This window comes from Branchiostoma belcheri, unplaced genomic scaffold, assembly GCF_001625305.1.
Source record: "Branchiostoma belcheri isolate BF01 breed outbred unplaced genomic scaffold, Haploidv18h27 scaffold1, whole genome shotgun sequence".
Classification (NCBI taxonomy): Eukaryota; Metazoa; Chordata; class Leptocardii; order Amphioxiformes; family Branchiostomatidae; genus Branchiostoma; species Branchiostoma belcheri.
Window position 1 is genome coordinate 6,703,195 of NW_017802379.1, and position 27,719 is coordinate 6,730,913.

The window sequence follows — 27,719 nt, forward strand, 5'->3', positions numbered from 1 at the left end:
ACGTAACAACAGGTGACCCGCCAGAACCATTAAATAGGACGGTACAAGATCTGACGGCGCATATTGGAGCGACCTCTTCGACAGGCGGCTGCCTGGAAGACACCACTGCGCGTAGCGCTCTTTTCGGACAAGCGCTCGAGCTCGCCAGGTAATTTTCCTACACTTTGCTATCTTCTCCTAATGACACATGTCCGCTACAGTTTCGTGTCCTGATTGTATGTACGTACAAAGGATATTTAATACTTTTTTGAGTCAGAAACAGTTGTAGATACACGCACTTCTGGTGGCATTACTAACGGTACGGGTATAGTTATAGATGCAGTCAACTGATATGTTATCTAAGGCAAAACAGACCTTTGAAAGTACAACGATTTGTATAAAAACCTAAGCCAGTAGTCTTTGGCTGGCAGTACTAGTCATGTACAGATTTTATCACTCCATAATTACTGATTCAGGGAAGTATGATATGGACTTCTTTCTCGCGTGTGTTAAAATCGTGAAAATTAGTTCTAGCTAAATATCATCATGGCGTTTTCTAAAACCTGGCGCAGACTAAGTGTAGGACCTTTTCCGACCCACGCAAATATTCTGTGACTGTAATTTACGGCTCCAGTCCTTGCCTGTGGCTAAGAGATAGCCCAGTCAACAAGTCTGTGGTATTCACTCGGCAGTATCTCGTGTTAGGCTATGGTAGCTATATATATTCTCCAAGCGAATGTCTGGCGAGATCCCTAAACGCGCGCCACTAGGAAAGCGTAATTAAAAAGACAGCGCAGAACAAATTTTTACCGGTATCTACTTGGAGATTATTCGCTCTCGGGATGTTTGGCTTCTCGTATTACTAGTATTCTTTATCTTTTGTTCACTAATCAAAACTTAAGTGTTGAAACGGCTGGGGTGCTTTTGCTTACGTCTAGAGCAATGGTAACTATACTAGAGGCCGGAATGGTGTACAGTTATATTTATAGTTTGAGCATAGACAAAACATAAATATTCTGGATAACAAAATCTGCTGGCAATCGCTAGCATTTTCACGTCAGTTTTTCATATTTCTAGTATTTGTTATAAACAGTACGAAAACAGCGCTAGCACGCACCAATGTATCATTATTTTTGGTGGTACCAATAGTTACATGCTAGTTGGAATGAACAAAATCTCACATTTTTCGTAAAAGCAATGCTGTCGGATACGCACTCCCAAAATATCACTTTGCAATGCAATAAGGTTGATTGAACTTACTATGTAAAGAAACCGCTTTAACTGATGAGTGCCTCTATACTATTACTCGTACATCGAATACACAGACCTTTATATTACTAAGTCAAATACTGTTAGGGGCCAGCTTGTGCGTTTGGATGCTCAGTTTACACAGTTCTATGATTGATGTTTCTCTGTATAAGGCGACACCAAGTAATTTTTATGGTTGACATCGCCACGCGCATTGATTTTGGCCTGTTCCCAGAAAAATAGATTTTCCGATTCCTGTAAATATGACCAAAGAGTCACGAGAGTGCCTCAAATCGTAAGATTAACGTAAAACCTGTAACTCGAAATATGAGCACAAGAAACATGTAGGACAGGATGACAACTGCTGTTCCACTGATGTATTACTCTTTTTAATGACGAATAAAAGACTTGTTGCTTGTCGCGCTAGGTTCTGTCATCATGCAATTTGTGTCCTATATCGTTTGCCGTCCCTTAATATATTTCAAATCTAGGTATCTTGTTTTTCGGCCCTTCTTGTGTTTTTTTCGCTCTCTCGCATGAGATTTAGTACTCTCCAAGCAGAGGTTTGGGTTTTGGGTCATTTTTGGCGTGTTTGTAGGCTTTTTTTTATCGGGGTTTCTTTTTTGCACTGGATTTTTATTTGTCATTTTTTCTTGGGGGGGGGCTGAAAAAATCCCGTGCAAAAAAGAATAAAAAAAAACATAAAAACTCCAAAAAGCCGATAAAAAAGCCTATAAACACGCCCAAAATAACACAAACCTCTGCGTGGAGAGTATAGATTTAGGGTCTCCAGGACGTCATCCATAAAAATGACTTCGCGTGGCCTAAGTTACTGTACGGCACTGCTTAGCATTCTGGTGCGCTCCGGGGCTGCATGCCTCGCGGGGTACCGGCGCTGGGCCCGTAATGCGCCGGCCAGCCGTATTACACACACCGCGGGCCGCGCCTTATGGGCGGTTCAACAGATTACTGACGACGTTTAACCGCCTCGCCTTCCTGTTTTCCCATCTATCATCCTTTTTACCATCGCCCCAGCGGTGTGTGTTAACGTTCGTCCTTCTTGGGTCATAGACCGCACTGATAGTTAATTGGCGCCATTGAAAATGCGCGCCAAAGTATAAAGTGAAGTTGGCATGGAAAGTCACTGAAAACCTATACTCTAATTTCCCCATGGGCAAAGGGGAAGCTATCCTCCTATTAAAGTTAACAGTTACAGATAGCGGCAATAGGCCTTTCTAACAGAATATGAGTCACATAAAAAATACACAAAGTAGCCAGAAGAGTTAAGTTGACATGGGAAGTCACTGAAAACGTATTCTTATTTCCCCATGGGCAAAGAGGAAGCTACCCTCCTATTAGAGTAAACAGTTATTGATAGCGGTAGTGTAGTGGGGCACTTCTTCCAGACTAAAAGTCACATCAAAAATGCATACACAAAGTAGCTGGCAGAGTGAAGTTGCCTTGAAAAGTCACTGAAAACGTATACTGATGTCCCCATGGGCAAAGAGGAAACTACCCACCTATTAAAATAAATTGTTATAGCAGCAGTGGAGCACTTCTTCCAGAGTAGGAGTTACATAAAAATGCATACACAAAGTAGCTGGAAGAGTCTTCACTCTTCCAGCTACGACTCTTCCAGCTACTTTGTGTATGCATTTTTATCAAGTTGACATGGAAAGTCACTGGAGCCGTATTCTGATTTCCCCGTGGGCAAAAGAGGACGCTACTCTCCTATTAAGAAAACTGTTATAGCGGCAGTGCGGCACTTCTTCCAGAAGTCACATAAAAAATAATACACAAAGTAGCTGGAACAGTGAAGTTGGTATGGAAAGTCGCTGAAAACGTATTCTGATTTTCCCCAAGGGCAGAGAGTAAGCTACCGTCCTATTAAAATAAATAGTTATTGCAGCAATGTGTCACTTCTTCCAGGATAATAGTTACATCAAAAGCACCAATTCAGGCAATGTTCCAATAGCGTGGGTTACTACCGTACAATTCAAAGCTCTTTGACCGTACCAAGTAGGCCTTGTGGCAAATAGACAGTTATAGCAGCGGTGGGCCATTTCTGCAGCGTAGAAGTCACATCAAAAATACGCATTTGGGCAATGCTCCTATAGCGTGGGTTACTACCGTACCAAGTAGGCCTTGTGGCAAATAGACAGTTATAGCTATAGCAACAGTGGGGCACTTCTGTCAGAGTAGAAGTCACATCAAAAACACGCATTCAGGCAATGCTCCTATTGCGTGGGTTACTGCCTTGTTTCACATTAAACCCCCCCCCCCGCCTTTAAGGCTTACATTACTTACGTCTTTTCTTTAATGGCAAAGAACATAGAAACATCGAAAGAGGTGAAGGTTGGCATTACTGGATACCTTGTTATAGTAAGACGTCTATCTGGGTTACTAGCGTGCTTTATTTCACTTGATATTTTCGCCCTCTAAGGATCATATTATATATGTCTAGCCTTTTAATAGGGCAAGTAGATTTTGTTTCTTCAATGGTCGCATGGACAAAACCTGGTAGCATCGAAAGAGGTGAAGGTTGGCATTACTGGTAAATTAATGGGATAACAGGGGTGCTATCCCATTAATTTACCATGTAGAGAACCATATAGAAATTTTTTGGTGGAATAATAGGATAATTTTTTTTACCTATAGCTATCCCATGTAAAAGTAGTTAGCACGTTTCTTAAAGACAAACCTTGTCATTACTAAACAAGAGTTCCACGATCTCATACCTTCGCCAAATGACGTTAAGAAATGCTCCTGCAGTTCCAGAACAAGCCGCTAGGGACCCAAACTCATGGCACTTCTTCCCTAGCCCGAGAGCTATCTGCCATTCGTAACCCTAGCATGTCCAGATCATGAGATATCAAAACCGAAAGTTCTGCTGCAGTACCAACAAAAGCCGCCAGGGGCTCCAAAATCTAATGATTTCTAGGTCTCACCAAGTCCTACCCACCTACCAAGATTCATGACAATGCATATAAAGCTTCTTGAGTTACGCTGTTAACAGACAGACAGACAGACGGACGGACAAACAGACATACGGACAAACGCTACTGAAAACATTACCTTCTTGTCTAAGGTAATAAATGGGGTAAATAACTAAAGCTTGTTAGAGTAAGACTTCTATCTATATATTCAACATTTATTGCGATGAAGACGGCGCCATCCTTAGTCAGACGTTAAGTTTTATCATGTTTTAGTGTCTATGTCATATGTCTCTATGATGACGTTGAGATATATTGGTCTGTAATTTTGGCGCCGTAAAGTTTTGCTTCATTGCCATTCGGTCTAACCCAACGTCACTATCAGTTACGAAGTGCATCTATATTCTCAGACGAAGATGTAGATGTCAAAGGGGAAACTCTTAGTGCAAATTGCATTTTGTCTATGCTTCGGAGAGTTTTTGCTTTTCGTTTCATAGTCACAAAATTATACTGACAGCTTAGGTTACGGTCTAGGAAAGTTGTTTTTCCGGGTTATTGTGGAAAAATTCTCCTTTAGCTGCCCACCCTGGAATTTTCTTCTTTTTTTTTTAGATTTTGGCTAAGATGATGACACAAATAAAGTTGTGGTGCTGTTTCTAGTTCGGTTAAGGTTTATTTATTTCATCAGTGTAGTCGGCGTAATCGGAGAAACCTGAGTGATTAGGTCTTGCATGGCAAGAGCGGATGGATACATGGGATCTATAAAATGAGGTCAAAATTAGGGTCTGTTTACTGTTGTCAGCTGTTGTTGTCAGACTTTGAGCCAGTCAACGCACCGTTTTCTTTGTACATTTGGAAGGCAGACCCACGTGACACTCGTGAGATTGAACCGGGAAAAACGCAGAAAAACGCTTTTATAAGGCCTTGTTTCGCTGTAGCCTTCAATGGCCCAAACCTAATAGTGCTATCTGTCCTCTACCTTTCACATTTCATTCATCCAGAAATAGATGGCCAACATAGCACAAGTCTACAAAATTGGAACCGAAGAAACATCTTCCAACATTTGGTGGCAAAATTGGTTCCTTACGTGACCTGGCCGACCTACATATTGGCTACAGGGCAGAGATCGGGTTGGGAATGGGGTTTGAAATTTCGCCGGCTACATTGCGCCAAGTCAGCTGAATAGAGTAATTGTCGTTACAACGAGGCCATGTATGTTTGTGGGAATGGGAATGACCGTACAAAGCCAGCATCACTGCCGTCCCAAGGTATTAGATATGATGTGAATAGGGAAAGAACCAGGCTTGAATACAAACTATATCACAGTGCGTTTAGAATAGAGCTATCACCAAATTTTCAAGCAGATGTGGGGGGTGAAGGAACGCTAACGTTTTCTGGCGTCTGCAAAGCTTCAGTTACGATATTTCCTCACTACATCTGCCTGGACGCTAGCTACCACCGCCTCCTAGCTTTGCCCAGCCTGAAACCGTTAATAGCACTTAATTAACGCGGATACGAAGTAACTGTATCAATTATCGTCCACTATGGTAAGTTAAATGGCGATTTGATAGGACAAATTATCCGGTAGTAATTTCATTTGAAACGCTGACGTACCCAGATCAACTCAGCAGTGTACATCACTCTACATGCACTTATAGTTTAACACTTACATGTAGAGGTCAGTGGTTTTTCATACTTAAGGATTCAGTCATGTAGACTTCAGTGCATTCCGGTGACCTGTCTTTAACTAGGTTATACGTCTTCTATTTCACATGTATGTAAGGTATTGAAAAACATTGATGCCAACACTAACAAAAAACTGTATTATTCTGAAGTAGATTATACGCCTTCTATCATATAAGCCATTGAAAGAAGTATTCTCATGTTGTTATACATTGACGCCAACACTAACGGAAAACTGTATTATTTTTAAGTAGATTATATGCCTTCTATTATATAAGTCATTGAAAGAAATATCCTCATGTTGTTATACATTGACGTCAATACTAACGGTATACTATATTGTTCTGAACTAGATTATACGCCTTCTACTATATTATGTCATTGAAAGAAACATTCCTCATCTTATACATCGATGCCAACACTGACGGTATACTAAATTTTATCAATGTCCTTAACTAGGTTATACGCCTTCTATTTTATATAAGTCATTAGAAACAATATATCATGAACTTATACATCGACGCCAACACTGACGGTATACTACATTATATCTATTGTCCTAAACTAGGTTATTCGTCTTCGATTTTATATAAGTCGTTATAAACAAAATATTCCTCATGTCATTATACATTGACGCCAACACTGACGGGTATAACGTTAATAGATTATCTACTAGTATTGTCCTCTTGTACGCTTTCTACATAATACAAATCATTGATACACTGGACGTGAAAAACATTTCTGACTGAAAATCCAATACTCTGAAATAAAATCATACGCCTTCGCTCGTATTGAGAAACGAAGAATTTGCCTTTATTTTTCCTTCAATGTTATAAAAAGATGCGGTCTTACTCTGACACAGTTTTTCTAAAACCAGGTCAAACGCCGTCTGTGTTATATAACTAACACAGCCTCTTTTATCTCCGTACTTCAAAAGTGTGTCATTATACCGAGCTGGTATCTTTAACATTCAAGTGATGCCCTTAATTGGATCCTTTTGTACATTTAGTGAATGGAGGGTTTTTGAGGTACCGGTGTGTCCATTTTTCAGTTTGGTTGTGTTTCCGTACTTATATCCACATATTAGGCACACCTGGAACACTGACAGGAAGTTAGGTCAAAGGTCCCAGAAAGGGCCCATCAAAGGTTATCGTATTTCCCGTCTTCAATTTCCTGCTAGATACATGTCTGTTGCCTCATGGGAGCCAGTGGGGAAATGTATAGACTAGACAGAACCAGCGAGGAATTCACAATGAAGGAAAAAGAAACAAAGTCAATAGAATTCGTCTGGCCTTATGTGTTTATACCTCGACAAAACACATTATGATGGTATTACTGAATTCTGAATTCTAGGTCATATCGTTAAGCTCGTTTGAACCGGTACCGATCGCTTCTTACATAAAGCCGAAATACTGACGTCTTACATTAAGCAGGAAATGCATACTTCATTAATATTATTCTTAGAAATCGCTCAAATACTCTCTCCCACACAAAACTATGTGGGTGGCGTCCAAAAACGTTGCTACGGATGTTGTTTAAAATAGATTATTCCCATCATGAACAAGACTTCACACACAATCGCAGGGTTGAGAGAGAGAGAGAGAGAGAGAGAGAAGGGGGAAAGGGGGAAGAAGAAGAAGGAGAAGAGAGGCTTCAAACGTGGCTTGTCCCCTCATATGGAGTGGATATTTAAGTGGATTTTGTGATCGCTTTAATACTATCTCACCACACAAAGTGTCAATTATATAATTATGTGGGTGGCGTTCAAAAACGTTACTAACTACGAATGTTGTTTAAAATAGATTATTCCCACCATGAACAAGATCTCAAATACACCCCGCTGACAGATCGTGAAGTACAGAATTGGCCTACGTGAGAAACGTAAATATATATATATATATATATATATATATATATATTTAGAGACTAGAGTCTTGACTATAGTCTATATATATTTAGAGAGGGGGAGAAGAAGAAGAAAGGCTTCAAAAGTAGATTTCACATACACCCCGCTGAGAGATCGTGAAGAACTGAAAATTGGCCTACGTGAGAAACGTAAATATATACTTAGAGAGAGGTGGAAGAATAAAGGCTTCTAAAATAGCTTGTCTCCTCATGGATGTGTGTATAATAACTGAGGATAGGTAGTCTCTCTCGTCATATCCTGAATGGTGTCTATCTACATTTAATCTGGTTCTAAGCCTGAATGGGTTAGGGTTAGGTTAGTCTCCGCGTATCCAAGAACGTAGATTTGCCCCAAGCACAGTTCTGGGTACCCACGGACTCGACTATGGATAAAGCACGGTTCTGGATACAGCAAGATGGGTACAGTTCAATGAAGATCGCGTCATTCCATTTCGCTGCATAACAATTGATTGTTCTATCACTACGCTCTCCTGTTGATCTTTCCAGAGGAGGAAAGATCGATAAAAGCAGGCTATGCTAACGCCGATAGTTGAATTAAGTAGGGTCGTGTGGCGTAGCGGTAGCGTGTTGGGCTCAGACTCAATAGGTCTCGGGTTCGAATCCTGCCCGATGTCACCGATCTTGAGCCCTTGGAAAAGTCAATTTACACGACTTAGGTGGAAATGAGTACCTAGCTTCGGTTAGGGACGTCCTTCGGAAAGGACGTTAAATGGAGGTCCCGTGTTTGGGGAGAACCACACCCCACGCACGTTAAAGAACCCACCACACTTATCGAAAAGAGTAGGGGACCTTCCCAGTGTGAGTGGCTCAAACATTCGAGTGTGGACAGTAGGATCGGCCATGGTTGGCTGGTGGTTGGATGATGTTTGGGAGTAGGTGAGGCGTGATTGGCATTCACATTTTGTCTCAAAGTTAACTCAAATTCGCTCCGATTTGCATAGAAATGTATGCGTGGCCTAAATCTGGTCAGACTACTACCGAACTTCAGCCAACCTTGGTCTACTGTTGTTCGGGGGAAGTTTCTGAATGTGTGACAGGGGCTTACGTCGGCCAGGGTCGCCTGTTTTTCAAAAACCTTCCCATGCAATCTCTTATATATAGCGGCTAAATCAGTAGATCGGAAGTCTTACCACCGACAAAACGGATTTATTTCGCACAGGTGACAGATGGTCACATGGATTGTCCGTAATCTTATTTTAGCTGCAGATTTGATGCAAGACTTAGCCGCGATCCTAGGATCAATAATTCTATTTTCTCCGGCAGTTCTTTGAATTTTCCCTCTTTATTAGGCCTACTTCAGCCGCCGGCGTTGTGAGCGTAGTTCGGCAAGGAGAGCGTTAGAGCTGTGCTATTTTGTGTGTGTGTTTTCAGTACCAAGAACAGTTCTATTTGTGTGTGGAGGATAGTTTCAGCACAAGAGACAGGTGTGTTTGCCTGTATGGATGGTGATCAGCACCAAGAACAGGCGTGTTTGTGTGTGGATATGGTGTTCAGCACCAAGGACAGGCGTGTTTGTCTTTGTATGGATGATTTTCAGTACCAAGGACAGGTGTGTTTGTGTGTGGATGGTGTTCAGCACCAAGGGCAGGTGTGTTCGCCTGTGTGTGGATGGTGTTCAGCACCAAGGACAGGTGTGTTTGCCTGTATGTGGATGGTGTTCAGCACCAAGGACAGGTGTGTTTGCCTGTGTGGATGGTATTCAGCACCAAGGACAGGCATGTTTGTCTGTGCGTGGATGGTATTCAGCACCAAGGACAGACGTGTTTGTGTGTGGATGGTGTTCAGTACCATGGACAGGTGTGTTTGGCTTTGTGTAGATGGTTGTCAGTGCCAAGGGCAGGTATGTTTGCCTGTGTGTGGATGATGTGTGTTTCTCCACAGAAAAGGAAAAGTGCTTGTTTATTTCCATGAAAGTGCTACGTAGATAACCACCACATGATGACTATCAATGATCGAATACTTTTTTTTCTTCGTGTTCCCGGTCTTCCTCGGGTGACAGCAACCTTTGGTAAGTGGTCTCTCGGGAACATGACGTCAGCAATAGGTCAAAGGTTTCCGGAAGTAGGTATCGCCCCCCGTCTCGGTTCAAAGAACGCTGCTGTGCTCTGATGTATCTATTGCTCACTTTCTATCACATGTATTTTATACAGATTTGCTCTGAGACGTAGAGACCGTTCCAGCAGCCATGGACCAGTTCGTCAACAACACGACCGTTGCCGACCACGTCATGGGCGCCATGCCCTTCATGAAGCACTCGCCGCTGGTCGCCGCCGTCTTCACGGCGTTCTACGTCGTCATCTTCGTCCTGGGCGTCACGGGCAACCTGCTGGTCTGCGTCGTCGTCATCAAGGACCGCAGCATGCGCACCGTCACCAACTACTTCATCGTCAACCTGGCCGTGAGCGATCTGCTGGTCATGCTGATCTGTCTGCCCGTCACCCTGGTCGAGAACTTACTCACAGGTTTGTTTGTTTGGAAGTATTGTTTTCGGTCGCGTTAGTGGATAGTTCGTGTGTTTGTGTCGAGTAATACTGTCGAATTACATGTATAAACTTTTGATCAAATGCAAAAAGCACTGCTACGGCATTCTTCGGGATAAATGACCAAATAACACGTGACCTCGCAGGCACGTGACTCCAGTAATGGGGGATGAAGCCTCTTAGTTTGATGGGTATAGCGCGGAAAGTCTGTAAGATTCAGTTTGTCGGTGGGGTGTGTGCGTATGGATGTGCATGTGTGCCTGTGCGAGCGCGCGCGCGTGTGTGGATGGCGTTCAGCACAAGGGGCAGGTCTACCTGTTTGAGGATAGTTTTCAGCACCAAGGACAGGTGTGTTTACCTGTGTGTGGATGGTATTCAGCACCAAGGACAGGTCTGTTTACCTGTGTGTTGATGGTGTTCAGCACCGAGGACAGGTCTGTTTACCTGTGTGTGGATGGTGTTCAGCCCCAAGGACAGGTCTCTTTACCTGTGTGTGGGTGGTGTTCAGTGTGTGTGATGGTTTTAAGTCAAATCGTTTTCACAAGCCTTTGAAGCCGTTGCCAAAGTTGACTGAACTAAAGCCACAAAGTGTATCGCAAATATTACATGACGAAAATAGCGCTTGTTTACCAAGCGTAGCCTTGGTTCAATACATCGATAATGGGTTTCCTACGCGCCCTCTAAACACCTCTGTCCTTTCATGGCTCGTAAATGACGTCATTATCCAGTGCGTGGGCCTGGAGATGTCCCTGATTCTGGTGCATGGATCGACTGAGAGTACCCAAGGTAACAGGCTGGTCACTAAATGAATTACCTGGAACCCGTTTGAAGAAGGTTGAAGTGTGGTCGTGTGGTGTAACGACAGATCATTCGGCTCTGAACCAAGAGGTCCCGAGTTCGAATCCTGCCATGCCACCGATCTTGTGCCATTGGGAAAGGCACTGGTAATGGTTGAACGTTCGTCTCGGAACCAAGAGGTCCCGGGTTCGAACCCTACCATGCCAACGATCGGGAAAGGGGTTTTACACGTCAAATTTCCTCACTTTACACAGGTGAAAATGAGTATGTCTGTTGTCCGTTCATAGGTTTGTCTGCGTTGGTGTTCTTTCTGAAATGTCAGCTTGGAGGCAACACTGGCTACAAGTGAACTTTATTGTGTGATTAGTTGAATAAACTCCAAAAGTTAACTTTGCTGAACAGAAGAGAAAAAATGCTCTGCTATCTTGTGTTTAATTGAATAAACTACAAAATTAACTTGCTGGATATTTACTGGATATATACGTACGAAAAATGCTCTGCTGTTTTGTGATTAATTGAATAAACTACAAATTAAAGTTAACTTGCTGGACAGAAAAGAAAGCTTGTGATTGATTGAATTAACTACAAAAGTTAACTTGCTGGACAGAAAAGAAAAATGCTCTGCTGGGCCGACAAGGACACCGCGATGAACCGCCCGTCATCCCCCGGCACAACACCCATCCATAAGCGGAGATAAATGGCGTCCTCTCCGGTTATTACGGGATCCAATTTCACGTCCCAGCGGGGTCACCTCTATCGTCACAGCAGGCTTATATTCTCACCTGTCTACTGTTGGCGACATTTGCAGTTCACAAGCCGTGAAAAAATTGCCCATCACAAGAACGGGACGACCTTTTACTGGCTTAGCACGGGGTTGTGAGCTGAGGGGCAAGTTTCACATTCATCTTCATATCATCAGGAGTAGCAAATACCAAAATCAATGTAAAATCTTATATATTTAAAAAGGACGGCTATGCCTGTTGCGGGAATCTAAAAGTATACATTAAGTATATATAGTTCACACATATATCACATTTTGCTTCAAAATTGCTTTTCTTTGAATTTCGATAAAATCATCACAAATTTATAGAAATACTGCTGTGAAGCAATGGAATACTCGCAAGGATTATCGTGTTTAACCATGCGTAAGGCTATTTCTATGTAAATGAAGGCTGGAGACATGGGTCTCCCTCCATGTCAGAATGTGTGGAAAGGTCTGATTGCTCATTAAACGATTGTTGGTGTTATAATTTCCCCCCTCCCTGGACTGTTAGGTAAGGTCGCTCGGAGTAATTTCAGTCGTTGTAGGGTAGATTTTCCATAATTTATTTTTGTCTCACCGGGTATCAAACCACAGTTATCTTATCCTGGCCGCTTGAGCCTACCACTGGTGTTTTGAAAAAGATAGATATTTATAGTCATCTATAGTCCAAAACTCCCTATCTATATCTATCTATCTAATAGTAGCTGCCTATCTATATCTAACTATCTATATCTAGCTAACTATCTAGGTACCTGTTTATCTGTCTATCTATCTATCTATCTATCTACAGTATATAGTAGAAGGAATTCATTCCTCAAGCTAACCGACATCTCGCACACGCAGTCGTCCCTCAATAAGACACAGTTCCCGTTTAGAACTTTTATTCAGACTGTCATATCTATCTATCTACAGCTATCTATCTATCTAGCCGTTTGTGTGTGTGCATGTTCCTGTGAAAAATAGAAAAATGCAATAGGAAATAAAAGCTCGCACATTCAATATCACTATACAGCGTATATATGCCTGAGAGCATTTTTACAAATACGCTTGGCGCTGCAATAGCCTGTTTTTTTTCCTTTACAGTGCCGACAAGCGTTTCAAACTCCGCCACACGTACATCAAATTTATTACTGACTTTTGTCTGACATGAAAGTGAACTACAAAGCCCTGCCTGGAGTTACTTTTTACACGATTAGTAAAAAAAAAAATAACATACGGCCGTCGAGAAGACACGGTTCCTGTCATAATATTCCATAAAGGTACTAAAATTTTGTGTTTTGTGGTTCATAAAATACTCCTTCGAGTCTTATTCCGCTGCAGTACCACGACCTAAAGCAATATCAATTCCAGTGGTTACGGCCATATGTTACTCTTTGAAAAATGATAACTGCGCGGAGTTGTAAGAATATATACTTTTGCCTATCGGCCCACGAGGTAGTCTGGATATAGTACCAGGTGCGAGAACGTGATATGAAAAGGAAAACTTTATGATTGTTATTTTCAAACGTCCATGTTCTTTCTGAAATGTCAGCTTTGAGGAGGACAAAAAGTTTGCAGGATCTTCAGAAGAGACGTGGGGAGGGGGGCGATACAACCTTCCTGGTACCTTTGACCCGTTGCTGACGTCATGTGTCTATAAGGTCACGTGTCCTATTATGACACGATCATTTGAACCTGATGAAGGCTATAGGCCTTTCACACTTGTATTCTGCGCAAAAAACGATACATGTACTGATGCGTAGCAAAAAGCAAACGTCAAATCCAATCTTACTTAGTGAAAAGTTTTGGAAGTTTTGGGCTTGTTCCGTAACATATAACATCGTGATCAATCCCAAAACAATTTCTGGACGATATGACTTCAGACGAATCATTACCATTCTTACCCCGGCAACGGTTTGCTTCCCCACAGGCACTGATCCGAGACAGACTTCCGCGGAGACGCTGAAAGCAACACTTAATCCTTTTCATCGGTTATTGCCCGGAAGAATGCCCCCGTCAAATTGATATCCGTGGTCGGGAGATTTGTAATATCCTCTCTCAACATCACAGCACGGGTCATTGACTCCGGCCTTGTCCGGGGGGATTTTTTGGTGACGCCTCAAGAGCGAGTCCCCCTAGCTTGCTCAGCGTAGAATGAGAAAGATTTGCAATTGCACAGAAGGGCTATGCACATAGAGAGAGAGAGAGAGAGTTACAAACAGACATAGAGAGAGAAAGAGACAAATAGACAATGCAAAGAGATAGAAAGAGAGAGAGAGAGAGAAACGCACGAACACAATACTTTTCACTTCTCTACAATATAGATCATAAATTTTATCATTAGATTATTAAAACCTAATCTCCTCTCGTTACATTTTATACTTACATACATATTACATATTATACATCTTATACTTACCATATATTACACGGAGCAACATGTTACCCTCAACCATTGTACATCTTACTGCATGGGTTATTTCTAAAAAGCTCTCTAGATGCATCAACTGTACTTGGTGCCAGCGAGTTCCACTCCACAATAGTTCTATGGAAAAAAAATTGACACAATCCTTGATTGATAACTCTGTTATTTGAAAGCATGACTTTTTCTTGTCCTTTTCTCAGCTGGTATTAGGTACTTAATAGTTGGTACGTTCATTAGTTTAATTTGTCATATTTATGAGTGTTGAAGTGTTCCTATCAGTCATCTAGCCCGAAACAATTACATGTTGGACGGAGTAATAAGAGCGGCGAGGTGTGACGCGCAACCTTTGCCTGACGAGAAAAACTAAAAACTAACATTGATCACCTAATGAGTAAAACCTTTACAATTTACGATCTGTGGCGAGGAGGCGGCAGATTGGAACCGGCAGATTGCTTGTCTGATATTTTAGTGATTTTTACTGCCTAAGATGTGATGAACTGAGGTCTGGGGACTATAATGCTGATGAAAAACATCGTTAGTGCACGAAAGAATTACAACGGCGTGCTGATTAAATCGTAAAAGCTTGCTTGATAGGTTGCAGTCTATGTGTTACTTAATGGTACGCAGAAGGCATTAGTTCACCTTACAAACACTTAAATAAGGACTAGAAAGGTGACATTTGCAAAGCAAATGTAGAATGTTTACCTTCGCATATGTTTTGCTCTGTTCATTCTTACTCAAATACATTCACATATATGGTCAGACAGAAGTATACATCCCTCCTACTGTAAAATTGCAACATTATGTAACCCAACACCAGTTACCATGGTGAGAGACGTCAACAAATCAGGTCATTGGCCAGGTCAGAGGTCAGGGTTTGGAACAGAAGAAGAGGAAACGTAGCAAAAACAATGTGTTTTCCTTCGATAAACATAATAAGTTGTGATAACATTTCTCACGCATAGAGATAGAGAGACTGCATGAGAGAGAGGGGGGGGAGAGGGAGAGAGAGAGAGGGAAGGAAGGGAATACGTTATTGCTGTACGAACCTGAATTGAGTGCAACAGATGTTTCATTATTGAGGTGTTTAACGACTCATGGTTGGCATGTTATGGCCGTTCAATTCTTAATCATGTAAATTAACAACCTACATGGTATACTACGGGATAGACTGGTAACTGTTACGGCAAGGTCGTATAAAATGGAGTAAGGCAACAGATGTTTCATTATCGGGGTGTTTAACGACTAATGGTTGGCATGTTATGGTGGTTCAAAGCTGAATCAAGTAAAGTAACAACCTACTAACACAGAGACATGGTATAGACTATTTCGTGTTATATGAAGGTCGTATAAAATAGAATGGAGTAAAGCAACATCAGTTTCATTATTGGGGTGTTAAACAAAAAGGAAAAAAAGTCGGCATGTTATGTTCGTTCAAAGCTGAATCATGTAAAGTAACAACCTACTAACACAGAGACATGGTATGGACAAATACGTGTTACATCAAAGTCGTATAAAATGGAATGGAGTACAGCAAACAGCAACAGCAGTTTCATTATTGGGGTGTCTAACGACGGATGGTCGGCATGTTTTGGTGGTTCAAAGCTGAATCATGTAAAGTAACAACCTACTAACACAGAGACATGGTAGACTAGTACGTGTTACATCAAGGTCGTATAAAATGGAATGGAGTAAAGCAACAGCAGTTTCATTATTGGGGTGTTAAACAAAAAGGAAAAAAAAGTCGGCATGTTATGGTTGTTCAAAGCTGAATCATGTAATGTAACAACCTACTTACACAGAGACATGGTCTGGACAAGTACGTGTTACATCAAGGTCGTATAAAAGGGAATGGAGTAAAGCAACAAATGTTTCATTACTGAGGGCGTGTTTAACCACCGATACCAGACATATTACGGTCGTTGAAATTTGAATCATGCAAAATAACGGTTTTGTAACGGCATTTTAACGGCATGATTTTATGAGAAAGTTTTTAATGGAACCAGACGCTCGTAATCGCCCGTCTCCTGTCGGAAAGTTCAATCTATTAAAGATGGGTTCTCCATGGAGACTTGGCAAGAGACTCGCTGGCTTTTAGACAAATTGAGTCAACCTCTGTGATCTACAGCTAAACGTGGTCTGCATAAAAAAGTCATAAAAACTTCAACCTTGCTGACAGGCTGTCTTTTTATGTTTTATACTAGTGATCGATCAAGTGCGCCGAAACTGTTCAAACATACTGTTTTTTTAATCCTAAAAGGCCAAGGATATAGAGGAAGCATTCATACGTTTTACAGAGGAGTAGGGCAAAGTGGTAGCACACTGTGGAAGATTGAAGCGGCTGGAGGGAGGCTGCAATCGCAGAACAAAATGCATCTAAAATGCAGTGTGTCGCAATGGTACAAAGGACTAATAAACTGGTGGACGTACCAACCACTAAGTATCTGATACCAGCCCAGGAAAGAACAAGAAACAGTCATACTTTCAAATATCAGTTATCAACCAAGAATTGAGGTGTTCATAAACTCGTATTTCCCAAGAACTATGGCAGACTGGAACTCGTTGCCACCAAGCACAGTTGGGGCATCATCACTAGAAAGCTTTAAACAGCTCCTGCAACTAAAAGTGCAAGGATTGAGTGTAACAAGTCGTTCGGTGTGATATAGTCAGCTGCCGCCGCGTCGCGTGCCTGCGAAGCTGGTGTGTTACGCCGAAGGGCCGTTATACCGGGTATACTGATACAGATAACGTTACATGTCTATCATTATTACAAAACAAAGACTACTATAGCTACTTCAGCATTACCATGCTGGTCTTGTACAGCACTGTGACTTTGTCTGTAATTGAATCTGTGTATGCCCGATGAATACAGCGACATCCGTTAGTTCATCTCACCTAATATATAACCCCCACTCAAATCGGTTCGACCAGAAGAACTTCAAAGTCAGCCGCAACCCATCCAATTTATCTGTAGGAAAAGATGCTCCAACCTTGGTGTCACTCCAAATTACAAAGACAACGGCGGCTTCTTCAGAACCGCACTGATGAGTACATCTAGTCCGACGGGACAAAACTTCGTAATATACGGTTGGTAACGGTTGATGAAGGGTAGGCTTAAAGTACTATACGTTCTTTTATTGATTTAACCGTGTGCGTTTCTGTCGGCTTCTGCGAATGTAACTAAATCAAGGTCTTCTGAGCCACCGCAGCAAATGAGATTGTGAAGTACACCGATTTGTATGGCGGCCGCCTGGGTATTTTACCTGGGTTTACCGTGAAGGAAAAAGGGGACAATGCAAAGTCAGCAAAAGCTTCTCTTCGATTTATTTATATGAACTTGAGATGAATCGGCCACCACATGTGTATTTCCTCTAAGGTCACTATAGGCATATTTCCTCTTTTGCAAATGAGTGTAATACGCCGTAGTCTGTGATTTTAACGGACAAAATATGCAAGATAGTAACAATAGAACTTGTTAAGAGATCTTTTCTTCAGGAATGGCCAAATAAAATTCAGAATACATGATCGATGTTACACTGGCAGGAAAACATATTGTTTTTTGCTCTGTTTCTTCCTCTTCTACTTCTCCAAACAAATAAAGTCAGTGATCTGAACTAGACGTCTGTCACCATGGTAACTAGCATTGTAGCAGACGCCCTGTGGTGTTGGGTTACATTTTGTAGCAGAAAAGAGCTAGAGTGGCTGCTCACCATAAGTTCTATATGAATATGTGTTTGAGTAAGAATAAACAGAGCAGTAGCTTGTTACACTAGACCATGTGAAGGTAAACAGTATGCATTTGCCTTGCAAATGTCACCTTTCTGGTTGTTAGTTTTGATCCTCTTCAATTGCTTGAAATCACACGGTTGGCTTAGCTAAAAAGGGGGGATTACCGTCAGGATGTGCGGCGGCATGAACAGTCTTTTCTCCCCGCTTTCAACCGGGCTGCGCGCCCTGAATCTGGCGCTTTCCTCGGCCGTTTGATGTCTGCATGTACATCCTCTGGCGCCAAGGTGCTTCCGTTTTCCCCGCCTCGCTCATGCTACTAATACTGTAATAAGTCCAGCAAAGATTAGGAATTGGCACTGTTGACAGAACGTGTCTAGGCATTTGGCTTCAAGGTGGTTTGGCAATCGCCCTGTGTTTTTCAGGCTTTTCACAAATTGCAGGTCCACGAACTCGTATTTTTCTGACTCTTTGATGGCCAAACTCCGTTATCTGGTTGAATAACTTCCGAGGACTTCAAAAATGATAACATTCTTGAACATTAGGTTTCTTGAACGAATAGATGGTTGTGATTTGTTTGCTCTTTTATCATTCGTGGTTTAGTTAGGACTTTCTTTTTGAAGTTGCATTTCAAAGTTTTACAAAAAAACGTATCCGACTTCAAAGCCATGCTTCGGCGAGTAGAGGCATCAGATCTGTACTCTACTGTACCAACCCAAGTTTATATTTCGATCATTTTAAAAAAATTGTTCTAAAAAATTGTTCTTTGTGGCAAATGAACAGATCTTGGCACATTGGCGGCACCAAATCAGTCTGTGTCCTCATCAGTGTTTGGACACAGTATCAATAATTAGTCAAAAAGTCCAGCGGGCGTCACTCTACCGTACAGTAAGGAAAGTCGTGTGAAGTGCCTTTCCCAAGGACACAACATCAGACATGTCAGGGGATCGAACCCGGGACCTCTTGGCTCCAACCCAAACGCTCTAACCATTACGCCAAATGGTGCTAGCATGCTGTTAAATTTTTATGACCTCAGACGTCTCCACATTTGCTTTCCGTTGATTAGAACAAGCCGATTCATTAATGAGGTATAAAAACAAGAGACTACTGGCAAATTGGTGGCGCGCTCAAGTCGTATAACTTACATCAACGTCCCCATTTGACCTATACGAAAGAGCAAGCAAGGTAACCAGAGATGGCAGGCTTCACCGCCTTACCCACACTGCTTTTCGACCCCTTCAAATGTCAAATTGTTTGAGCACTCAAGTCGTATAACTTAACTTATGTTTAGACGTCCCCATTTGACCTATATGAAAGAATAAGCAAGGTAATCAGGGATGGCAGGCTTCACCGCCTTACCCATACTGCTTTTCGACCCTTTCAAATGTCAAATTGGTGGCGCATTCAAGTCATACAACTTATGTCAAGGCGTCCCTTTTTTACTTTTTATGGAAGATATAGCAAGGTAATCAGAGATGTCAGGCTTCACCGCCTTCAGATGATCGGTACCGTGACAAGGTAGGATTCGAACCCTGGACCTCTCGGTTCTAATCCGAACAAGCTACCGCTACGCCGCTCGACCTCGCAGTTTGATGGATAAGTTAGCTTTATATCGCATTCATGGATACTTATGAAACACATGTACTATCTTGCTACCTTGACATTACACCAGCTGCATAGCTGGCGTACTTTAAGCGAGCTCAGAGGATCAAACCAGATGTACATGACACGGTGCAGAAAAGAGCAGGTCGGATCTGGTGGGATCACTTTAAGACAGTTGTCTGTGCTCTGTAAAACGACCTAAGAGCTTGTGACCTTTACTGTGTGTTATGCAGAACTGCGTATGCATCACTCTAGAAATATGTGCTGAACATTCCTATGACCTCTATACAGAACTAGCCACATGTAACAAATTATACCCGGAGAAGAAATTCTGAATCGCTTTTTGGTAAATTAATGGGATAGCAGGGGTGCTATCCCATTAATTCACCATATAGAGAATTGTGGTGGCACATAAGGTGAAAAGATAGGATATACAAATAACATACACTTATCCCCATAATGCCGATTTGCACGTTTTACAGTCCAATACTTTTCAATAGTTAGTAAATTAGGATAAAAAATAAGATCTATTAAAAGGGTGGGGAATGGGAAATGTTCCGTGGAAGCCCATCTTTTACTTTTCTACCGTCATTGTGACCTAATGGAAAGGCAGTGTTGAGGTTCAATTAGGGTTTATGGAGCGAAGCCGTACCGCAATTACCCGCCACAACCTTCTAAAAGCCTGCAGACGCCTACGCTAATGTGTGCTTTAACCTCACTTACAAAACTGTACATACGTATATCATATGGTTTTACCGTACATCAAAGCATTAGTGCATATAGCTAACTAGCCTTCCGTTTACTTGAGATAGGTTTTTCCTTTTAGAATACCCCCCATTGATTGACTGCATCTGGCTTGGTATAGGATTATAAAATTTCCATGGTTATTAACCATATCAGTAAAGACTTACCAGAATAATGTTCAGGAGATTTTTTATAATACACAGGAAATGTCATGGGCTCCCAAAACTCTAAGGTCGTTACCAATTGCAAGCGTATATATACGTAGATGCCCTTTTGAACAGATTGGGTGAAATCCTAGCTGCTCTTTGATGTACTGGGTCATGGGTTGATCCTCTGGGCTTGTAGGCTATGCATAATAACTAAAGGTGGCCTAATTCTGTAGTACCGACCGGGTAATGCCAGGATAATCCATTTACCGGCAATGTAAAAGCCATGTGTCAATCAAAGTCTACGCGGACTACATTACACAGGAACAAGGTGATTTGTTTAAAATCCAGGTCTTAGTGGCCAATCAAATGCTCGCGTTTCTTTGGGTGGCGTACACAGTGTGAAACTGGAAGCTGAAAATGGGGTGAATGTACTTTTAAAAGGGCAAGGACGAATGAAACTCGGGGAGTTGGCGAGTGTGCTATGAGATTTTTTATCTGTTATTCTACAAATTTACAATGACCGAAGTTCTTTGATGGTTTGAATATTGTCTTCCGATATTACCCTCAACCACTACGGCTGAAAATGGGGTGAAATATTGACTGCATGCGCACCTTGGTCTTTTAAAAGGGCAAGAACGAATGAAATTCAGGGAGTTGACGAGTGTGGTATTTTTTTATGTTACTCTAAAAATGTACAATGACCGAACTTGTGAACATCTTTGATGGCTTGAATATTGTCTTCCAATATCGTCCTCAACCACTACGACTGAATATGGGGTGAAATATTTATTGTGCAAGGACGAATGAAACCCTGGGAGTTGGCGAGTGTGCTATCAGATTTTTTATCTACCACTCTCAATCTGTACAATAACGGATGTACATGTGTGTCCTGAGCATTTTTATGGCTTGGATATATCCTACCAATATTCTTTTTAACCGGTGCGGCTGAAAACGGGGTGAAACATTGAATACTAGTAGATCTTGTTGTTTTGAGAGGGCAAGGACGAATGAAATTAGGTGAGGTGACGACTGTGCTATGAGACCCTTTATCTGCCACTCTCAGTCTGTACATTCAATAACAGATGTGTGATCTTTGATGACTCGAATATCTCCTATCGACATTCTTGAAGCCGGTGCGGCTGAAAATGGGGTGAAACATTGAATACTAGTAGATCTTGTTGTTTTGAGAGGGAAAGGACGAATGAAATTAGGTGAGGTGACGACTGTGCTATGAGACCCTTTCAATCTGTACAATAACGGATGTGTGATCTTTGATGATCTCCTATCGACATTCTTGAAGCCGGTGGGGCTGAAAATGGGGTGAAACATTGAATAGATCTTGTTCTTTTGAGAGGGCTAGAGTTGGCATGTGTACTATGAGATCCTTTATCTGGCATTCTAGACATGTACAATATCGACGGATGTCGTGAACATCTTTGATGACTTGAATATCTCATATCAATACCATCGATATATTTTACCGGCGCTTAGAGTATCCTTGTTTATACATCGGCCGTGCTCTCTGAAGTCGGAAAGTAGTTTTAATCATAATCATATTCTATACTTCTATATCTATCAGGTGTCGCGTGGACGAATGTCCGGAATATCCTTCCGCTTTACACATCCGACATCCTGTCCGACAAATAGGGCGCGGTGTAATTCGAGGTTCAGTGAACTGTGTGATTGGCCTAATTACCTTCTTCCACATCCTCAAAGGTGTCGTGCAGACCTATGGAAAATTTCATTGAAGAGGAAAATTTCCTTGAAGACAATTCTTTCCGCTAGTCACAGCTCAGCCGACATCCTGTCTGAGTTAAAGAGACCGCGGTGTACCTTATATAAGTTGTGTGGTTCAATTAACTGTTTGATTGGCAAAATTACCCCCTTCCACATCTTCAAAAGCGTCGGAAAGACCTATGGAAAATTTCCTTGAAGACAATTATTTCCGCTAGTCACATTGAGTAAAGAGGGCGTTGTGTACGGTGTATAGGTTGTGGTCTTCAATAGACGGTTTGATTGGCGAAATTACCCCCTTCCACATCTTCAAAACTGTCGGAAAGACCTATGGAAAATTTCCTTGGCCTTGAAGACAATTCCTTCCGCTAAACCTAGCCGACAACCTGTCTTAGAAAGAGGGCGCGGTGTACGTTATATAAGTTGAGATGTAATGGACCGCTTGATTGCCGTAATTACCTTCTTCCACATCCTCAAAGGTGTCGGCAGACCTATGGAAAATTTCCTTGAAGACAATTCTTTCCGATAGTCACATCCGACATCCTGTCTTAGAAAGAGGGCGCGGTGTACGTTATATAAGTTGTGTGGTTCAATTAACTGTTTGATTGGCAAAATTACCCCCTTCCACATCTTCAAAACTGTCGGAAAGACCTATGGAAAATTTCCTTGTAGACAATTGCTTCCGCTAAGCCTATCCGACAACCTGTCTTAGAAAGAGGGCGCGGTGTACGTTATATAAGTTGAGATGTAATGGACCGCTTGATTGCCGTAATTACCTACTTCCACATCCTCAAAGGTGTCGGGCAGGCCTATGGAAAATGTCCTTGAAAACAATTCCTTCCACTTTACACATTTGACATTCTGTCCAAGTAAGAGGGCGCGGTGTACGTTATATAAGTTGAGATGTAATGGACTGTTTGATTGCCGTAATTACCATCTTCCGCATCCTCAAAGGTTTTGAGCGGACGGATGCAAAATGTCCTTGGAGACAATTCCTTTCGTCAGACACATCTTCGTACATCCTGTCCGAGGGCGATGTACGTTTAATATAATTTAGGGTTCAATGAACTGTTTGGTTGTCATGATTATCTGCTTCCACATCCTCAAAGGACGCCCTCCGCCTACAGTCGACTTCAACCTCTCATACTGTACCATATTTTCTTGCAAATTGTGAAGGCATCCGGTGCAATTTCAGGGTGGCAAAACTGGGTTTCCAAAGTCAAGTTTCTGCTCATTGTTTTAAAGTAGCTTAAGCTTGAAGTTGAAACAATCCTATCCCATAGCATACTGATATCTGTGAGGCAAAAATGCGATGTCACTGACAGAAAACGGTTGTTTGTTTCGTATCGTAGGTTGGTTCTAGCTATTTATTGGTGGTACCTCAAAAATAAAGGGACTCCTCACGTAGCTTGTTTTGGGGCTATTTCAAACGCTTCAAGTACGAAATGATAACAAAAATGTAGTACGAAATGACAGTAAATGTCAGTATCATTATCAGACTGACAGATTTCCTCATGCAGAATTTTTTGGTTTGGCCGCCTTGAAATTGCATTGGATGCCTTTACTAGTGTTCTGCATATAAATTCTGCATGTTTTCTTCCTGTTCTGTATCTGTATCGGTATAGCCGGTATAACCGCCCTTCGGCGTAACAAACCAGCTTCGCAGGCAGGCGGCGCGGCGGCTGCTAGCTGCATCACACTTGTTACACCGAACCCTTAGTCAACCCGTAGTCCAACAGAAACAAACGTACGCCAAAAGTCTAGACCGTAAGGTAAACTGAGGTCAATGATGACGACGGAACAGGTAGCCATCTTCAATTACAGGTCCTGGTAATCAGTCTCGTCAGCCGTAATAACGCAGGGTTCTTCCCGCTGCGTGACCGCGCGATAAGCCTTTTTTTCAAAGCCGCGCCGTCTGCGGAACTCATCTCGCCACGTTTTCCCAATACTCGGTGCATACACATTACTCGTTATCTTCTAATACGACCAGAACTGAGCCTTATCGCTTTCTCCAGCCGCTTCCTGAGTTAACAACTCCTTCCAGGTCGAGTTGGCCGATTGGTCTAAGTGGCTCGTATGTGCCAGTTAAGTTTTTCTAGATGTGACAAATCGCTGTCCTCTTTGTCCAACAGGAAACCAAACACAAAAGGGACAGTATCATAAAGAGGGCAAGTCGATTTCCAAGTGTTCGTGATGAATCGGTGTTGACAGGTCACTTTTGGAAACACTTTCTCGTTCTCAGCTATCTCGCCAGGAACTGGCGCCAATGTGTCGACTGATAACTTTACCTACCTGCAGCGCTACTGAGTATACGTAAACTCAATCAGATAACGTGTAATCGTGGAAAGTGGGAGACACTAAAGGGTTAAGCCTGATTGGAAGGGTGATGACAGGAATTCCTGGCCACGAGCTGATTTGTCAAGATTTGTGTGTCTGTTTTGCATAGCCGGTATAGACGTAACGCACCACTTTTGTACAGTAAGTACAAGCCGCGTAAGACCGGACTGAAAGATATAGACCACTCACACGCGAAGGCCCCCTACTCTTTTCGATAAGTGCGGTGGGATTGTAACAGTGGGGTTTATCCTGCTAACTGACCATGCTAAATGGTCGTGCGACCTTTTAGTGTAGTGGTTAGCGTTGGTGACCGCCAAGCGGACAACTCGGGTTCGATTCCCGGTGTGGGAACCACTGTAAAAACCGAAAGGGGCGAGCAGGTCGAAAATACTTGTTAAGTGCCTTTCCCAAGGACATGATATTGGGGCCTGCCAGGGATTCGAACCCAGAACCTTCAGATTCTGAGTCAACAGCCCCAACCCCAAGAATACCTTGCCACCAATGGCTAGGTTTTCTCTATTCATTCTGACGTTAGACTCAATCCCTAAATCCACAAAGTGTATGTCAGCCTTAGGTGCACAAAATGGCTAAAAGTACACGGGAATGAAACGACAAAAGAAGTAAACCCATAAGACATTTGACATCAAAACACGTGCCAGTATTGTGGAAAAAAAGCCAGCGCACATGAAACTACTTAAGTTTCAGTTCCAGTTATTTCACGAGAACCACACATATCACTTTCGTGACCATCAGCAAAGATTTCTGGAACATTTGTACGAGTACGTTATCTCCCTGTGATCCCTCTTGTACCCTTAGACATATGCGTGGGATCCAAGGAAAAGTCGGCAGTTTCTCAAATCCGGGCCTTCATAGATATGATAATCCCTTGCACTAAAGCCCTCTTTTCTCATTGCTGACATCTGATGTTGGAAACCTTGACAGTAAACCGTTGATGTTCGTCTCTTCCTCTCAGGTTGGCGGTTTGGCCAGGCCATGTGTAAGCTGTATCCCGTCATCCAAGGCGCGACTGTGGGGGCGTCACTCTTCACCCTCGTCGCCATAGCTGCAGACAGGTACGAGTATATAGAACTAAATCTCGGAACTCAGAAAATCAATTAGTAAATACATGTAAAGTTATGTTTCAAGGGCCAGTTACGAAGAAAGTACGCTTTAGAGAGTACATAGTCATACGCATGTTGATCATAGAGACCACCCGGGTCTATATTGTCCGAAACAGTTTAGTAACACAAGTGTTGGATATAGGGACCACCGGATCTGTAGTGCCAGAAATCGTTGGGTTGCACAAGTGTTGATCATAGGTACCACCCGGATCTATAGTGTCCGAAACTGTTTAGTAACACAAGTGTTGGGCAGGGACCACTCGTATCTATAGTGTTCGAAATCGTGTGGTAACACCGGTATTCTCGTGCTGTTCACCTCAGGTACAAGGCCGTGCTCCACGCCACGTCTAAGAAGTTATCGGGGTGCTCGACCCTGTGCGTGGTGGCGGTGGTGTGGGTGCTGGCCCTGGCCATCATGATCCCGCAAGGTCTGGTCCGCCGAGAGAACTGGTACTACCTGACCGACGGCAACAACGTGGTCACCTGCACGGAGAAGTGGCTGAACGAGATCTACCGAAAATTGTACTTCGGTAGCCTCTTCATGATCTGTTACGCCATCCCCCTGATCGTGGCGATCGTGCTGTATGTCCGTATCGGCTACCGTATCCGGAAGCCCCGGCGAAGCTTCCACCTGAGCTCCAGCCCGCAGCGAGCGAGGGTGTCCGCGCGGAAAGTGGCCGTCATCAAGATGCTGGCGACGGTGGTGGTCCTGTTCGCCGTGCTGTGGCTGCCCCTGCAGACCGTCTTCATGGTGCTGGAGTTCGCCACCATCACGGAGGCGCAGGAGTACGTCATCTTCGTCTACGTCTACCCCATCGCCCACTGGCTGACGTACCTGAACAGCGCGCTCAACCCGGTGGTCTACGGGTACTTCAACAACAACTTCCGCGAGGCGTTCCACGGCCTGATCGCCACGTGGCGGAAGAACATCGGGCTGGACAGCATGCGCAAGAAGGCCTTCATCATGTCCCGCCGTCTCACACGGACCACCAAGACCCCGACCTCTCCCACACAGCAGATACAACTAACCACCATCAACTAAAGACTGTAGCACAAACGTCGTACGACAGGATTGCGACAGCAAATTGAGGACATGCTTAGCACAGCCTTTGGGTCTGCCGTACAAAATTAATCCGTTTTGTGACGGATAAGAAAGAATAATAAAATGCTGCCATAGATCCTTGTGGACGATAGACTCTAAAAAAACTCTCTCACAGTCTGAAAATCCTGTGACGAAAATTCCAACGCAGAACAAGATTGCGCCTTGTGTAGAAAAGGTGGGTCTTTCCTAATCTCCAAGCAGATATATGGCAGATATATGGCATTGTGTCTGTACGTTTTTGTGTTCGTCATTCAAGTTGTATATTTTATTAGTATCTACTTGTTGCATCCCATGAAATGTGTAGAAAACAGACGCGCAGAAAGATATAAAAGCCACATGTCTGCTTGTAGATTCTACGATACAAAAATACATTTGACCAAGAGTAATTTTTTTCGGTTATTTTGCTTTTCGCAAACAAAAACGTATAAATTCTGTAACAATACGAGCGCGCAAAAACGAAATCACACACACACACACACACACACACACACACACACACACACACACACACACACACACACGTACACGTACACGTACACGTACACGTACACGTACAAACCAACAAATGTACAACGTGCACATGGTCAAAATTGCTATATTTGCAGGCGGGGACGGGTGTGCTCGTTGCAAGAGAAATTTGTGGTGTGACCAAAGCGTATGGACGCAATTGAATTGATGCTGGTGGCAACACGGTTGGCTTACGTTAAGATCATTATTGAAGTACATGTAGCGTGTACTAAGAGAAGTGCATTGTATACTTCGGTTCGTTTTTTCTTCATGCATGTGATGTTCGATTGTTCTTTGCACAGTATCACAATGTATATTTTCCGGGTCAGGACCCAGTGTATCTTTAGTGTTTTTGCACTTAACGTCATGACTTGTAAATAAGATAGCCACCGCCGACATGTTGGTGGGGCTGTTGGATCCAAGATGGCGACCGGTTCACTTTGCGTACCAGATTGATTGAATCCGAGAATGGTATTACTCTTA

General features: G+C 42.7%; 1 protein-coding gene across 1 annotated transcript; it reads left to right on the plus strand.

Moving 5' to 3' along the window:
• The first annotated feature begins 75 nt into the window (after positions 1-75).
• Positions 76-27,227, plus strand: LOC109462346 (neuropeptide FF receptor 1-like). The gene is made up of 4 exons (XM_019758891.1): positions 76-148; positions 9,920-10,231; positions 25,480-25,579; positions 25,949-27,227. Exons 2-4 carry the CDS (start codon positions 9,955-9,957, stop codon positions 26,667-26,669), a joined length of 1,098 nt encoding a protein of 365 aa, XP_019614450.1. The 5' UTR covers positions 76-148; positions 9,920-9,954; the 3' UTR covers positions 26,670-27,227.
• Positions 27,228-27,719: the final 492 nt, after the last annotated feature.

Bases quoted from the DNA above. Each gene is read 5' to 3' on its own strand.
- LOC109462346 (XM_019758891.1), top strand. From the start codon at position 9,955: ATGGACCAGTTCGTCAACAACACGACCGTTGCCGACCACGTCATGGGC. The intron at 10,232-25,479 runs GTTTGTTTGTTT...TCTTCCTCTCAG, and splicing joins GGTCGAGAACTTACTCACAG to GTTGGCGGTTTGGCCAGGCC. The intron at 25,580-25,948 runs GTACGAGTATAT...TGTTCACCTCAG, and splicing joins GTCGCCATAGCTGCAGACAG to GTACAAGGCCGTGCTCCACG.